The sequence below is a fragment of the Sordaria macrospora genome, chromosome 5 (genome assembly GCF_033870435.1).
Source record: "Sordaria macrospora chromosome 5, complete sequence".
Taxonomy (NCBI): Eukaryota; Fungi; Ascomycota; class Sordariomycetes; order Sordariales; family Sordariaceae; genus Sordaria; species Sordaria macrospora.
This window is the reverse complement of record NC_089375.1, coordinates 848,546-863,402: the sequence shown is the minus strand read 5'-3', so window position 1 is coordinate 863,402 and position 14,857 is coordinate 848,546. Positions and strand designations below refer to the sequence as shown.

Sequence of the window (14,857 nt, the reverse complement as noted above, 5' to 3'; positions counted from 1 at the left end):
CCACCGAGCGGCGGCAGCAGCGGCAGCAGCAGCAGCAGCAGCAAGCACAAGGGATGGATGTGAGAAAGAGAGAGAAAAAAAAAGTAGGTTTCATTGTGAATTGTTTATGCGTTTCAACGCGATGCTGGTTCCCTGTGGAAAGGCACATGGATAAAGAAGGCTGGGTGTGGTGGCACCGGTCACGGCCTCCAAACAGTTTTTCTGCTTGTTGTTGCTTGCACCGAACGGGACCCGGCCGGAAACTTGTTTAATCGGTTGATATGCATCTTTTAGGACAAGGCAAGCCGACGCCAACAGGATGCCAACGGAGGAGAGGGGCTGAGGGCGATACTGGTAACCTTCGATCGATGCAGTTCCCATTGTCCATCATCAATCGTTTTCTGGGTCCTGGTCACTTGGCGCCACGATCATCATCGTGGATGTTATCGTCGCCGACCATGACAAGAGCGTAAAGGGACACCAACACCAATGCGCCTCGCCTCTTGTTTCCTGGTTCGGGGCCTGTTATCAAGGCACTAGAGGCGTGTATCGCATTGCAGCAACCCGTGAGCTGTAACCGAGGAGACCGTCGAGCTGGCCTTGGCGATTGACGACCTTCAGCTTGGGCTTCAATGACAGTTCCGTCACAAAGATGGTGAAATGGTCGCCGAAATGGAAATGCCAAACTGTGAAAAAGTGGAGGTGCCCATTCAGTGTTTGCTGCCGTAACCCGCGCTTATCGGCCACAAGTCGATAGCGTTGTTGTACCCCCCCTCCGCTGAGGCCAGCGATCCCTATCTGCATCCAAGTCCCGTGACCGGAAACGTCCTGTATGTACGGTACTGCCAGAAAAATACGTGCCGTCCCTGTTTCTTCTTTCCTGCAACATCAACAACTCATTTCACCATCAAGTCACTTATAAAGTCTTGGCGTTAGAGCTGGCCAAAACAAGTTCCTTCTTCCGGACCACATTCTCTTCACATTGGGGCTCCTCTCATGAGCAGGAATCTTCCCTCCGTCGACCGAAACCTCCAAGAAGGGCTCGAGTCCCTTGCCACAACAGAGGACGATCAATCGAATCGAATTGAAGATCGTCCGGACCAACCTCGGAAATCCCAGACAACACAGCAAAAAAGACAAAATAGGTTTCGAAATTCACATTGACCACCGAAAAAGTCAAAGGCCCCGCGGAACCGGTTTGGGTTTAGTGAAGTCATGTCCGCCACATGGACGTTGCTGGGATTACGATCCGCTTGAATGGACAGCCCTGTCTTTTCTCCTATTTGGTACCGAATTGGATCCAGCGCCATCCACAGGGCCAGCCAGGCACACATCCAGGAACATCCATGCTTGGGGGTCGTGAATCCGAAATTGGCATCCAGAACGGCGACTCACTCCTCGCAATCTTTTCTTTTCTTAAAGATACCATTGAAACGCCGTGTTCGGATATTGGTATGCGATATTGCTGCAGTGTGGGAGCCGGAGTGGGTGACTACAGCAAAGTGGAAGATACCCAGGTAAAGTGTGGCATCATAAGTACGCTCATGCCTTCTCTTGCACCCCCGTGGAATGAAACGGATCGCCCGATGTCGTCTACGGTTCCGTTGATGATGGAGGTGAGCGAGGATCTCTACCCACCACAAGAAACAGTTACCACGGCTTATGGTCGTTTCCAATCTTTGGCCGGACATTACAGGTGTGCAGTATATGCTACCCAAAACATGCCGACGATCAAATGAACAGGATGGTGATCTGGCACTTGCAATCTGGCATTGTCCGGTTTGTTTGAGCTCTGCCCTTCACAATTGAGAGAGAGTTCCTGATTCATCACACTCAGAAATCATGAATCTCACGTTACGAAGCATTGCAACACCATCACGCACGCACGCACGCGAGGCCAACCCAGCCGTAACCCATGTCCGAACCGCGCCCACATCCCACACCATGCCCATGTCGAAAATCAAGAAAAAAAGGAACAAAAGAACAATCACGGGTCGAAGCCTACTGGATACGGAATATGGGGCCGCTGCCCGCGCCGAGGTCCGGTCCACAACATATCATGTCTAAAAACAAAAACCTGGGACCTGGACATTGATGAGTGCTGAGAAGCGAGCCGATTCCGCGACATTTGATCTCGATTAAACACCTCTTACGATTGAGGACTTGGGGAATGACGACGACGCCTCCCGCCGGGGACCTCGACGATAGCGTACTGGTAGATGATACCGGTGGTGTGGTGCCCGGGACGTTATGGTGGATCCCGCGTTCAAGCCTTCCTGCCTTCCAAGACCACCGGTCCCTGTTTCTTTGATTCTTGTTGGTTCACGCGGCCTGATGAGACTGATGAGACTGACGACTGTCGCTGATAGTGGCGTGCGAGGGCTTGCGAGGTCGAACCACTGGCTCGTCAAACATTTTGTGATGCTGCATGAGTACGGGGGTAATTTCATCTTGCATGCTCTATCGTCCCTTAACCCTCAGCTATATGGAGTAAGTTGTATGCAGAAGCTACACTACTAGCCTTGGTGTCTTCTGTCTAGGTGAGTTGAGTACGTACCCTTTCTGTGCGTATCGTATCTGTATGTAATTCGCAAGATACGAGCACATTCAACTCTCACACTCACACAGCACACACAGCACACAGATAAATAGCTGCACAAACACAAACTCCAATTCCCCAGTGGGCGGCAGCCGCCTCACTACGCTTTGGAAGTGCTGATCATGTTACACTTTCTTCTTCTCTCCCAGTCGTCATGTCATGTCATATCATGGTACCATCATGTCACGTCAGCTCAGCTCAGCTCAGCTGAGCAATTCGCTACATACCCTCAAATTTACAACCTACACTACATCGAACATACCGTATATATGTACTGCGTAAGTAAGATTCTCGGAAGCGGTCCGATCGAGTTGTAACTCGAAAAAACCGGCAATTGAGTGGATCTTTACAAGTAGTTCAATATTCCCCCGTCCCCGGGAGGCACGGAGCTACGGGTTGATGTACGGGGCTTTTATACTTGATGAGTGAACAATGAATTTACCTGAACTTCAACGATCTGCTTTGGAGTTAACCGCCAAACCCGCCGATTTTCCACAACACGATGCCCGATGCCTGGCAGTTCTGTGTCCTGCCTTGTCTTGCTACTATGTTTATCGCGCTGTGATGGGCTGCTGTCTTGTTCTTCCCAATCCGTCCACGAAACAACGATATGTGCGCCCCCTGAATCCGTCATGACAGACGGCGTTTCATACCTCGGTGAAAAAGGTCTGCGAAAGGTGAAGGACGGATTGCCAAGAATTTAAGATCCACTCCCACGCAGCTGGGTAAGTGGATATCGATGTGGGGCCTCGTCTTTGGGTGGCACTGGGTGGGTCAGGGACGAGAGAGAAGAACCGGGCCAGCTGTGCTGACTGAGCTGAAAGGAAGGCGAGCGCGGACGGGAGCGCGGAGGGCCCGGAGGGGGAGGAGGGCGCGACTTCGGTTGATGATGATATCGGACATTTAATGACCTGAATGGCAAAATGTGAATTGATCACGGAAGGAGAAACGGGCTTTCAGGTACCAAGTCCCAACTGAACATTGGGCTCCTGATAAAAAAGAAAAGAGGAGGATTGGAGATTGAGCATTTGAGACCCAAGAACTCTTCTCATCCAAACATCACCATCCATCCCACTCCTCCCACTCCTCCCACTCCTCCCACTACACCATCCGTGCCATCCTTTGTGTGCAAATCTTGCGAAGCTGCATCTTCTTTTTTCTTTTCCTCCCACTTGGAGGTAATGCTGCTTCTGATAAACCAGCTGCCACTTCTTCCGCGAGATCCTCATGATTTCTGGTGTTCTGCAGGTTCGGAGTTGAGAATTCATCACTTCACAAACTCCCCCATGCCCGAAGTTCACCACGGAATTTACTCCGTGGCCACCATCGTAAGCATCAATACACATTACACAACGATACCCAGTACACTGCACTAATCCCTTCCAAGCCAATACACATACGCAAACCCCGTGTCAGTGCAGCAATGTCATTGATCCTCTTCGTACGGTATAGCGTACAATACCATCCAGTCCACTATTGCACTATCGCGACCGTCGTCGTCCACTGAAGAACAAGTTCCACTCGCTGCATCTCTTGATTGAACCACCAGGAACCACCCACAAATCCACCACATCAATGCATGCATGCACTTCCGCTTGAATGCATTTCCCATTTCCTTCCTGCCTTCATGCACCTTTTTCCCGCCTCCGAATTTTTCGAGTTTTCTCTCTGGCCTGTCTGGGGTTTGTATGGTTTCTGGGCGAAAAAGCCGTTCTTCGAACCTTGTCGACCGACGAGCGACCGAGTCAATCAATTGGTCACAATCGCTCACCGCAGATGGACGAACCCTAGAACCGTAGTGAACCACAGGAAAGGTGAGCCCTTTGGTCCGGAAGAGCGGAAGACTGGCGAAAGAGGCGGCGACGACGTTCGGTGGATGGTGGTGAGTGCAACAAGCAGTCAAGATGCAGGAGAGAGAAGAAAAGTTCATCCCAAACGTGCCAAGACTTTGATGGCAAGCAAGCGACTTGAAGACACCAACTCACCGTCCTCGACCGAAACCAACGAACGGATGTTTGGTTTGCCATTCGTTGGTCTCGTGATGATCTTGCATATGAAATCGAGTTGGTTTAGATCAACCACAGGGTGACAGGGCAAGCAAGCCCTTCAACACCCCTCCCCCTGCGTTCGCTAACACTCGACTACCTTTGACTATCGCTGACTATCCATCCACTATCCACATGCCTTGAATGGGAAAAAAAGGGCTACAAAGGTGAAAAGGTCGGTACGTATATGGAAGACGTTGGCGATTCAGGGACATGTGAAGAATGTTATGTGAGAAATAACCGTGGAGGTCGTGGAACATCACCCTTTGTAAGATCAGGCGTTCAGGGCGTTCCCACCTCAGCGTTGACGATTGAAATCCGCTAAATAATAGCCGGCTCAATTCCGCACATTGTCTTTGACTTGCAGACCCGTAACTTGATGTTCGCCTCGTTGTCAATTCTTTCAAGTTTCAACGGACTTGTCAGTCTCGTTAGCAGGATCCATCCACGAAAACATCCGACCACGCAAAAAGATTACGGCTTCTGTGGAGAAAGTAAGATTCCGGTGATCAACGTCGTGAGGATCGGCTAGTACATAGCGCGACCGGCTATAAGTGCTCGGCGTGCTGGTCCGTCCGTCGGTCACTACGGCACGGAGCTTCCGTGCCGTGAGCAGAGTGAAGCATGAATGATTGCCGTCAGGTTCCACTGTATGTAAAATACTGTTCGGTCCATTACAAGTACGGGGACCGGGTGGATTCCGGATGAAAGTCGGGCTTCGCTTTGGACTGGAGTCAACGGCTTTTAACGATGCCATCGCCCGCACAAAAACACACGCCAGGTAATATCCTTCAAGGGTTGTCGACAGTTCAAAGGAAAGCCTTGTTATTGCCCTTGCTCTTGATTAATCTTCAGCAATGAAATCTTGGTCAAGAACGCCGGGACAAAAGAGCGGATACCCACTCATCAAAACAGCGTACGGCAAATACCGATACCTTCGTTATCGGAATGCCGAGCCACCACCCACCGTTGTTACACAGATCTTCGAAGGATCGACCAACAGAACAGTATGACAACAACGACTCGAAACAAATAAACGCTTTCGGCGGCGCCCTTTGCCCTTTCTTTCAACTTTCACTTCGCACTACGTACACTACACTAAAAGCAGGGCAAAGCGAAGCGGGGCTGTCTATCGGCAATCATAGCAGCCTCGAATTGGATCCAACAGCCGCGTGGACTACACGACTACACGACGTAATGACGGAGTAGAAAAGCCCTTAACAACCTCCCTCGTTCCCTTTACTGCGTACAGTACACTATCACGACTACGTACACGCAGTTCGAAGGCTAGATGTCGGATGGCAAAGCAGAATTTCAGGCAACCAACCAACCCCCAAGGGAATGCGTTTGTAATATACTTGTCTATCTTCTCTGGCTTGCAACTCTCGATGAATGCACTCATGAAGCGATTTTCTCTCTTGGCGGCTCAGCAGGCCCTGCAGGCTTTGTAGCGGCGATGGAACTCTACCTCTCACGACCCTTCATAAAGTGCAGGGTAGCTAGCGGCTCAACAAATGACGGTGGTGGTCATGGTGTTGATTTTTCGTTCACCGCTAGACTGCAATGCCGGCTGGCCTCACTGGCTCACTGGCTACAGCAGTGAGCTGCAACGCTTGTAACGCCTTGTAACCTTACGCTGCACAAGGGGGCCTGAGAGGCAAGGGTCGACAGCCCTGCAACTGGATGGTTTTGGGGGTTTGAGGATGGTATTGGTAGATTTCTTTGAGGCTAGAGAGGCAGCTTTTGCAGATGGCAGATGGCAAATGGTAAATGAGGCTCCCTACCTTCCTCCAATATCAATGAACAGTGAGCGGTTGAAGTGTCGAACGCAAATGCGGATATGGTAGGATGCATAGATGGATGGCGAAAACTTGATACTGTAATGATGATGTTAAGGACCACGATACGATCCACACGAGCTGAAGAGAACGGGGGCGGGATGTTCCGAACTTTCTTACGAATTTCACGATTTCGCCTCGTTCGTCAGCTCAGCTGCTATGGTCAGCGTCGGTCGGTATAATCGCTCAACAAGGTAACTTCCCCGAGATTTGGAAGTCGTGGAAGGTTTCGAAGGTTTCGAAGGCTTCGAAGCTAAAACTTGTCCCACTGATGCATCGTCTTTGAGCCTTGACTCTTGACTAATTGACACTTCGAGCTGGAGATGCGGTCGGATCGCCTCCCCCGCCGGCACCGCACCGCACCGTGACCGGCCCGGGTCGTCTTCCCGGTCGATTCATTGGAGCAGCGAGGCGAGCGGCGATTGTATGAAACGTACCTCTGCGTACCTGATTGTGCTGTGACTATGACCTCCGTAATTTACGAACGGTAAGTTTGATACGTATGTATTTGTTTGTGTACGTGCCAAGGCAAGAGCCATACCGAATCGGCACTACAAGATACCGGAGGTTCAAGGTCCAGTCCTCGACCTCGGACGCTGGTGAGGCGTCGCAACGTTGAGATGCGAAGTGAAGCACGGATTGGATTCAACTTGGGATGAAGGTGCCTGGACCGTACGCCTGAACCCCGAGGGCCGAGCCATGGTCCCAGAAGTGAGGCGCAAACCGGATGGGATGTTCTGGATGTCTGGGTTCCCGGTTTGGGCAAAGCGTGCCTGTGACAAGACGTGACGGGATTTGAGGGAAAGTTGGGGGGACACTGGGGGAATTTGGGGGAAACCAACGAACGAGCCTCTCGGAGTTGGATCCGCTTGCTGTGAGGCGTCACAGGTGTTCTCGGGCCTGTTATCAGGGCGGAAGCTGTGTTGGTACAGCATTGGTTCCCAGTTGGTGCCTCATTGGGAGTTGGGGTTGGGGCTCTGGGCGAGGGGGGTGTTTGAATTGTGATGCTGTTCATGACTCTATCGCAGTCGCGCGCGACGTCTCGCACAGCCAGGGCAGTTAGGACAATACCGGCCTCTTCCCTGTCAGGTCATCCGGGCTGTCTCCAGGTGTCCAGGTTGTTCGGGGTTCAGTTGTTCATCATCACATCGTTATCGGTATGCACGGCACCAGGAAGCGCAACACCTCCCGTGCCCCGTCTTTTCTCCAGGCTCGCCATCGCCATCTTCGGCCCCGGCTTGTCGACGATGATGATGATGATGATGTGGCTCGCGGTAAGGAGAAACCTGCGACAAAAGACAACGCAGAGCAGCAGAAGCGATCGGTTAAAAAGCGAGGGATGTGGCGGCAAAGCCTGACCAGAGTCCAGTTCCAATGGATGCCGCCAATGTTGTCGTGTGTGGGGATGGCGCTATTCAGACGACGCTTGTACACCGCAAAACAGCAACCAATGCAGTGGTGTTGGATCGCGTCGCTGTGGGTGTGCTGGGTGTTGTTCTGTCTGCTGCATATCGGTGCTGGCAGGTGGCTAGTGTCGTAGGGAGCTGGGGTATGGAGGACCAGGGGGGATTTTATAGGTAGGCTCGTCATCGACGACAAAGGTGTATGGTGTTGAAGAGGAAATATTCATTGAAGGTAGAACTGATCGAATTTGCATGCCTGATGCCGCGGTTGCCCTTGATATTGGGGTTTGTTCCATCCCATTGTCAGGGCGCGGTCTTTCATTATTGCAGTGGCCGTTTGTTGTCGTAATTATGGTTGTGTTAAAGTCAGACGTTGTGGTGCATCCGCCGCTGCATGGAAGTGATGTGCTCGTTTTACATGACCCGTCGTCTCGTCTTCACCTCTAGGGCCGACATCAAACTGACACTTGCCCGACATTACAACCGGCCGCTTCGCAGCTTTCTTTTACAGGCAGAATGCTCAAGTGCATCGCATCCTCCGCGCTCAAAGAGACGGCCCCGGATTAATCCAATGTCAAGGCAAGCAAGGTGGAAGTAAGGCAAGCAGGAGGTAAGGCGGCGCGCGCACTAACGGACGGGTAGGCCAGGCACCAACCCGCCATTATAACTCCCGTTAACAATATTTCACAGTCGGAGTCTGGTCGTCTCGCCTAAAATGGACTCCTCGGCCGGGAACGAAAGCGGTCCACTCTCCCATTCAGCACCCACTGGACGAGCCCGAATGGACGCTGGGATATAAGGGGTTGTTGTTCCTTTTTACCAGGCCCCGGGAAAGAGTAGAGAGGTACCTGAATGACTTGAGGCAAGGGGGAAAGAGTGGAGGGTGGGGGTGTGCGATTAACATTTGTGTGGTCCAAGCACACTTCTTCCAACTGTGTAATGTTTCTTTCATTACAAGCGCAAGCCCCAGCACACCCCAGCAGCCACCACACACACACACAAGCTTACACTAACAACAGGCATGGTTGTTAATATGTCAGTGCACCGTCCATTCATTCCATTTGCTGAGGGAGGGTTGTAGGTCCATGCAAAGTCACAGTGATTGCAGTGCTAATCTGCCAGACGTGCGAGACTCGCCAGTGCACCCGACCGCAGATGAGATGAGATGGCTGTACGCTACTGTAGAGTGGGTGCGTGGGAGTGGAAACCCGACCGCTGATGCGCTGGATGCGAAAGCGTGCTGGTGCTGGTACCCGTGGCCCGTGGGTCAATCAATGTGTGTCTGGTCATGGTATGGTCATGACACCTCCAAGGCAGACCTAGTCGCAGAGTCGCAGGTGTCGCAGCCGGACGGGAGCTATACGACCGAGAATGGCAGACCAACGACAGCAGATGACTGAGGGCGCAAAACACGCGGACGACCCGACCACACACCTTTTGTTGACTTCCCTCAGTAACCCTGGATGGAAAAGCAATGGATAATGGATATTGGATGTTGCATATGATGGACGGAGAGTGGATGGCCGCTCACGGTCACGGTCGGAAACGAAAGAGAGGCGGATCCAATGGCCCTTTGTATCTTTCCACTCTTTCACTCTTTTGCAAACCCCCTTCTGAACCTTGTTCATCAAGACATCAACTCAGCCAACCCCTGGCGGCCCCACGCACCCCCCTCCTCCACTCCGTTGCCGCATCGGTCGCTACGTCGCCATTTGGGACCCGGTATCGTGTTCCATGTCAGGTCTGGTTCCATCCAGGTGGACGGTACCTTCCAAGGCCCCTGCACACAATGACGGTAAGTTACGGACTCCTTCCTGTTCCCGCCGCCGACATCGTGTCGGGTCTGAAGGCGGGAAGGGGCCAGGAGCACTCTCTTCTTCCATCCCTTGTAAGCTCTCGTAATATTACATTAGAGGTTACCTTACTCGAACATGGTACATTGAGGTTCCATTGGATCCATCCATCTCATCCTTGTACACACACCCCTTCTTTAGATCCTCCCGCCCTTTCTTTCCACTTTTACTCTTTACTGCTGTTTCCATTTCCTCGACTTCCATTTCCTCTCTCGTCTGCACTGCTCTGCTTAATTTTTCTGTTTGCTCGTTCTCCATTCTCGACTTTTACTACACACAAGTCAAACCAAACCAAAACCAACTCATCCCTCGTCCCAACCTCTGTGAGAAGTAGGGGATAATACGAGACAGGAAACCAACAAACCACCTCCTCCACCACGCCGTCACCAACAACAACCCATAGAGATTCCACCTTCACCCTAATAATTATTCACCCTTAAACAACTTACTACTACTAATCAACCCACCCGGCGCCACAACCACACGGCCCTCAACGACCACAAGCCTACGTTCGAAATACCAAACACTGGTGTGTAGTCTGTGGCAAGACACCGCCTCTTCTCGCCCAAGCAAGTCCCGACCACGGCCCCAGGTCACCGGCTTCTCTTATAAGCTGCCCTCCTCGGCCAACACAACCACCGACAGTACCTCCCTCTCGGTCCTTGTTTAACCTTGGTTGCGCTTTCGTGTCCCAACCCATCCCTGCTTGCTACTGCAATCACCCATACACACACCGTATACACGACACACACACATCCTCCTGGACAACTCAACTCAAGTCTTCGAGGACGCCGATTGCTGCCGAGTACCCAAACCACCACAACAGCAACCACAAGACTTTCTGCCGGTAAGCGGCTTGTTCTCTTCGCTTTGCTACATGGCCCTCATATTACACAAGCACACAACACAGGCCCAGGGTCTTCTCATTCCTTCGTCCTTGGTCCAGTCGCTCCCTGCAGTGTACACCAAAGACTGGCTTCCCTATCACAAGACACAAGGGCCGCCGCCACGGCTGCAGTCCATGCCCCTTTCCGCCTTTCCGCACGCACTCAGTCCTTTTCCCCATCCATCCCTTCGTTGCCTTGTTTGCACCTCGCATGCAGCAGCCTTTTGGTGATACACATTGCTAACATGCATGCCACGAACAAAGGTCTTGGTCGCACTCATAACTGCTCCATTCGCCCTACCCATTTCCCCGGGTTTCTTTGGACTCTTCCTCCTCACCAATCTTTCCACTATAATTTCACCCATCGTTGCCCACGCCGCTTGATTCCAGTATTACCCTCAAGAGATCCAGGATAGACAACTTCAACATGGGCGAACAAGGCGCAGGCGGTGGCTTCGAGAGCCACCTCTCGACTCACAGGCGACAGGACTCCACGGCCGAGGAGCCCCTACCGACAGAGGCCGTCCCCGAGACGCGCAACCCACCCCAACAGTCCGAACAGGAAGACCAGATCATGCAAGAGTTCTCAAGAGTATCGAGGGAGCTGGTCACAGATGAAGGAGAGAGCACGGCTTCAACACCGGCGACAGAGACAGCACCCAGGCTATCCAGGAATTCCTCGACCAGTTCCAACAGGCAAAGCACGAGCGAATACTTTACCGCCCATGCCAGGGATCGCAGGCCCTCGCCGCTCTCTCGCAGCTCCAGTGTACCAATCGCCCCCAAGCCCCTAGAACCCCCAGTTACCCGCGCAACACTGAGCGAACTCGACGTCAGCAAGATAATACACAATCCCAAGCTCCGCCATGATATCAACTTCGACCCTGAACTACATTTCCGACCCAACCTGGATGGCGAAAAGGGAAAGAGGAAGCAGGAGAAGGCAAATCAGTTCTGGAACATGTTGATGGAGCAGCTAATACAGTTCGTTATGGATCGCGAGGGCTTCTACGCGAGATATGGGACAGACGACAACTGGTGCCTGCCAGCACTCCTCAAGGCCGCTCGGGAGATCATTGAGACGTTAGTGCCTCAACGTGATCGCGACCTGCTGAACGATGGATTGAACGTGGAGCTCTTGATGCAGCAGTTTCACCGGGGTGTCGCGGATTTGGAGAAGTTGGCGGCCTGGTTATCCGGTGTTCTCAAGCTACACTGTGCACCGATGCGCGATGAGTGGGTGGACGAGATGTACAATGAGCTCAGCAACGGGAATAGGAACAACGACATGGGCGAGCTGGTCAAGGGCATGAGGAATCTGCTCAGTGTGTTGGAAGCCATGAAGTTGGATGTTGCCAACCACCAGATCAGATGCCTCCGCCCAGTCCTGATTGAGGACACAGTTCACTTTGAGCAGCGCTTCTTCATCAAGAAGATACAAGCAAGGAAGCTCAGCATTGCTGCCGCCAAGCAGTGGTACCGCAACGCCGAGACTGCCGCCTCCATCGTGTACGCCAACACACCCAGCCCTCATGCTCAAGCGTTCGGTGAGACCGGTACTTTCTTCGAGGCCGTCACACACCTTGTTCTGCCTTCCACATCGACTGCAAACGTACCCAATACCTTCCTCTTCGATGAGGAGCGCATCCTCAAGCTCAGGTCAGATATGTACGACAGCATCTGCCTTGAGATTTGCATGCGCAAGTATGAGGACTACGAAAATCTCTCGAGGCAGTTCTCCGGTGTACCGGCTTACCTCTCTGAGGACAACGGCCGTACACTAAGTACCCGCTCGTCCGCCGAGTTCAACTTCTCCCGTCCTTCCAGTCTAACCTTTAGCGATCGCAACTCTCTGTCTTCAACTGCTTCCTCTCCCCGCAGCTCGATCTTCACACCCACTACCGGTTCTTGCACGCCTGCCCCCTTGGATTCTGCCGAATCCCGCCGGAAGGCACAGGATCTCTACTCATCTCTTCTCGCTCTCCTTCACACCGCACCTCCCGCCAGCCGTCCCGACTACAGGTGGAAGAACCTCGCCGGCGCGATGGCCCTTCAGATCCTGCGCTTCGTCAACCACCCTCAGGCGTCGCTGGCTGAGCTCGAGGCCAACCTTGTCCGTGTACTAGGCGACCCCACTTGCGAGGTCTTCCGGGAGGTCGAAGCGGAGTTCCAGCAAAAGTTGCTAGGCGAAGTGGCGGTCAAGGTCAAGGAGTTTAGGAATCTCTCTGGCGTTGGCCTCTTCTCGCGTGCAACTGGTGGAAAAATCCAGACCCCCGGTACTAGGGCGTGGAATACTCCTGGAGCTAGCAAGGTAATGGGTATCCAGAGCCTTGGTGGCAGTGAGCCCACAACGACCTCGTCTACGTCCAACTCATCGAGCAACAGGGACCCCCGTGAGGAGGCCGGTGTTGAGGACATGGCCACGCGGGTTGCCCACTTTGGCATTCTCCACTGGAGGGTGTGGGCACAGTTGGCGTATGTCGGAGATGTCGAAAGTGAGTTAGAGAGCGCTGAGCTGATGGCTCAGATGCAGGCTCAGGGGTCGGCGTACGCTGAGCAGTTTGCCGCTGCCGCCGCTGCTGCCAATGTTGGGAGGATATGAGCGGTGTTGTGAAGGGAGCCCTGAGAGAGAGAAGAGAAAGAGAAGCGTTCATTGCCTTTCTTGGAGAAACGAATTTTGTCGGCAGTGGCAGTTGCAGGACTGACTGCTGCTAGCTTTCAAGCCTTTTCGTTTTGTTGTTAATGCTCTTTTAATCCTCGTCATCGTTTTGCATTGTTGGATGGGGGAAAACAGGGTGATGATGGTTTCTATACCGTCTGTGTTACTCGTCTCCCTCACTCCATTTTCCTTTACTCCTACTACACTATTACTACTTGCTGTCCTCACGGTTTTCCTTTTTATCTACATTACTACGGATGGGGTTTGGTTTGTGCCTGGTTTTGGGGTCTGGTCTGGTTTGGTCTGGTCGGCTTGGTTTGGCTTTTTGCTGTTTTGCCTGTTGCTCGTTGCTTGCACCGGTTTAGCTTGGTTTGCTTGCTTGCTGCTTGGGTGCCTGGGTTTTTGCGCGCGTTTGGTGTTACAGTTGAGAAAGAAAGAAATGGGTTGCGTTTGTTTTGCGCACGCAAAGTGTTGCCCATCACCTGGCAGAGAGAGAGAGTTGAGAGTCAAACATAAGAAGTTTTTTTTTACTACTACTACTACTCGGAATACCCCCGTTACTCTTTTTTAGTTATTTTCATTTATATCTTCCTAAACTACTGCGCTGCACTATCAAAACCGGGTCACCTCGTTCGCTTTTTACTTTACCGAGCTACACGCATATGCATATCTACTATACTCTACCAAGGCTACTAGAGCTGCTAGAGGTACTAGAGCTACCTACCTTAACCTCTTTAACTACTACTCCACTGCTGCTACTACACCACTCCAAACGCTTGTTCGGTGTCCTGCGTTCGTGATAATCTTTCTTCCATGGTCGAGTGTCATCCATGAATGAATACGTGCCGACTCCGTACTAGCGGTTGGATTAAACGCAGAACTGAAAGGTTTCCACGTCGCATCATCTCAGTCTGAGTCGAGAGAATTCTTTACCAGAACACATGGCTACCTTACATGCCATACAACAGGAATCGACCATGATCCCAGTTTAGTTTAATCCTCGCTCTAGTTATTCAGTTACTAACACACAGCATACACAACAGTCAGTCAGTACAAACATAACAGTTTCTAGATGTATCATAACAAATAGATATATCTACCTACCTACCTAACAAGAACTGCACTAGTAGCATATATACCTTTACGTAATTCCTCAAAATCATCACTAAATAACACCTGCACCTACCTACCTACCTACCTACCTACCTACCTACCTACCTACTTACCTACGCTACGGACCTACAAGTATAGTATTCTGCCACAGCACAAGCACAAGCACAAAGTCAACATCAACATCTCCAGATCACCATCCATCCTTCCATTCTCCAAGACTCCAGAAACTCGTAGTTAGTCTAATAAATAAAGAGAAACGGGTGATACATATAAAGTTGTAGGTACCGTAGTTGAGTCACCACACACACATAGTCGCACACTCGCACAGTTGCACAGTCGCACACAGCCATACACCTCTTCTCTTGTCTTCTCTTCTCTGCCCAACCACCGCCACCGGTGCAAAAGGTGCCGAATATACACTTAGCAGAGCGGTCAATCGCTTTTCGTTCTTTTCATCAATCTCACTTTCGCACTTCTAGCTT

The 14,857-nt window shown here is 51.9% G+C and overlaps 1 protein-coding gene across 1 annotated transcript; it reads left to right on the top strand.

Moving 5' to 3' along the window:
* Positions 1 to 11,030: 11,030 nt before the first annotated feature.
* Positions 11,031 to 14,015, top strand: SMAC4_08445 (uncharacterized protein; the record flags this gene model as incomplete). Its single annotated transcript, XM_003347393.2, has 1 exon — positions 11,031 to 14,015. The coding sequence occupies one exon, from the start codon at positions 11,031 to 11,033 to the stop codon at positions 13,203 to 13,205; it is 2,175 nt and encodes a 724-aa protein (XP_003347441.1). The 3' UTR covers positions 13,206 to 14,015.
* Between the last annotated feature and the right edge of the window lie 842 nt (positions 14,016 to 14,857).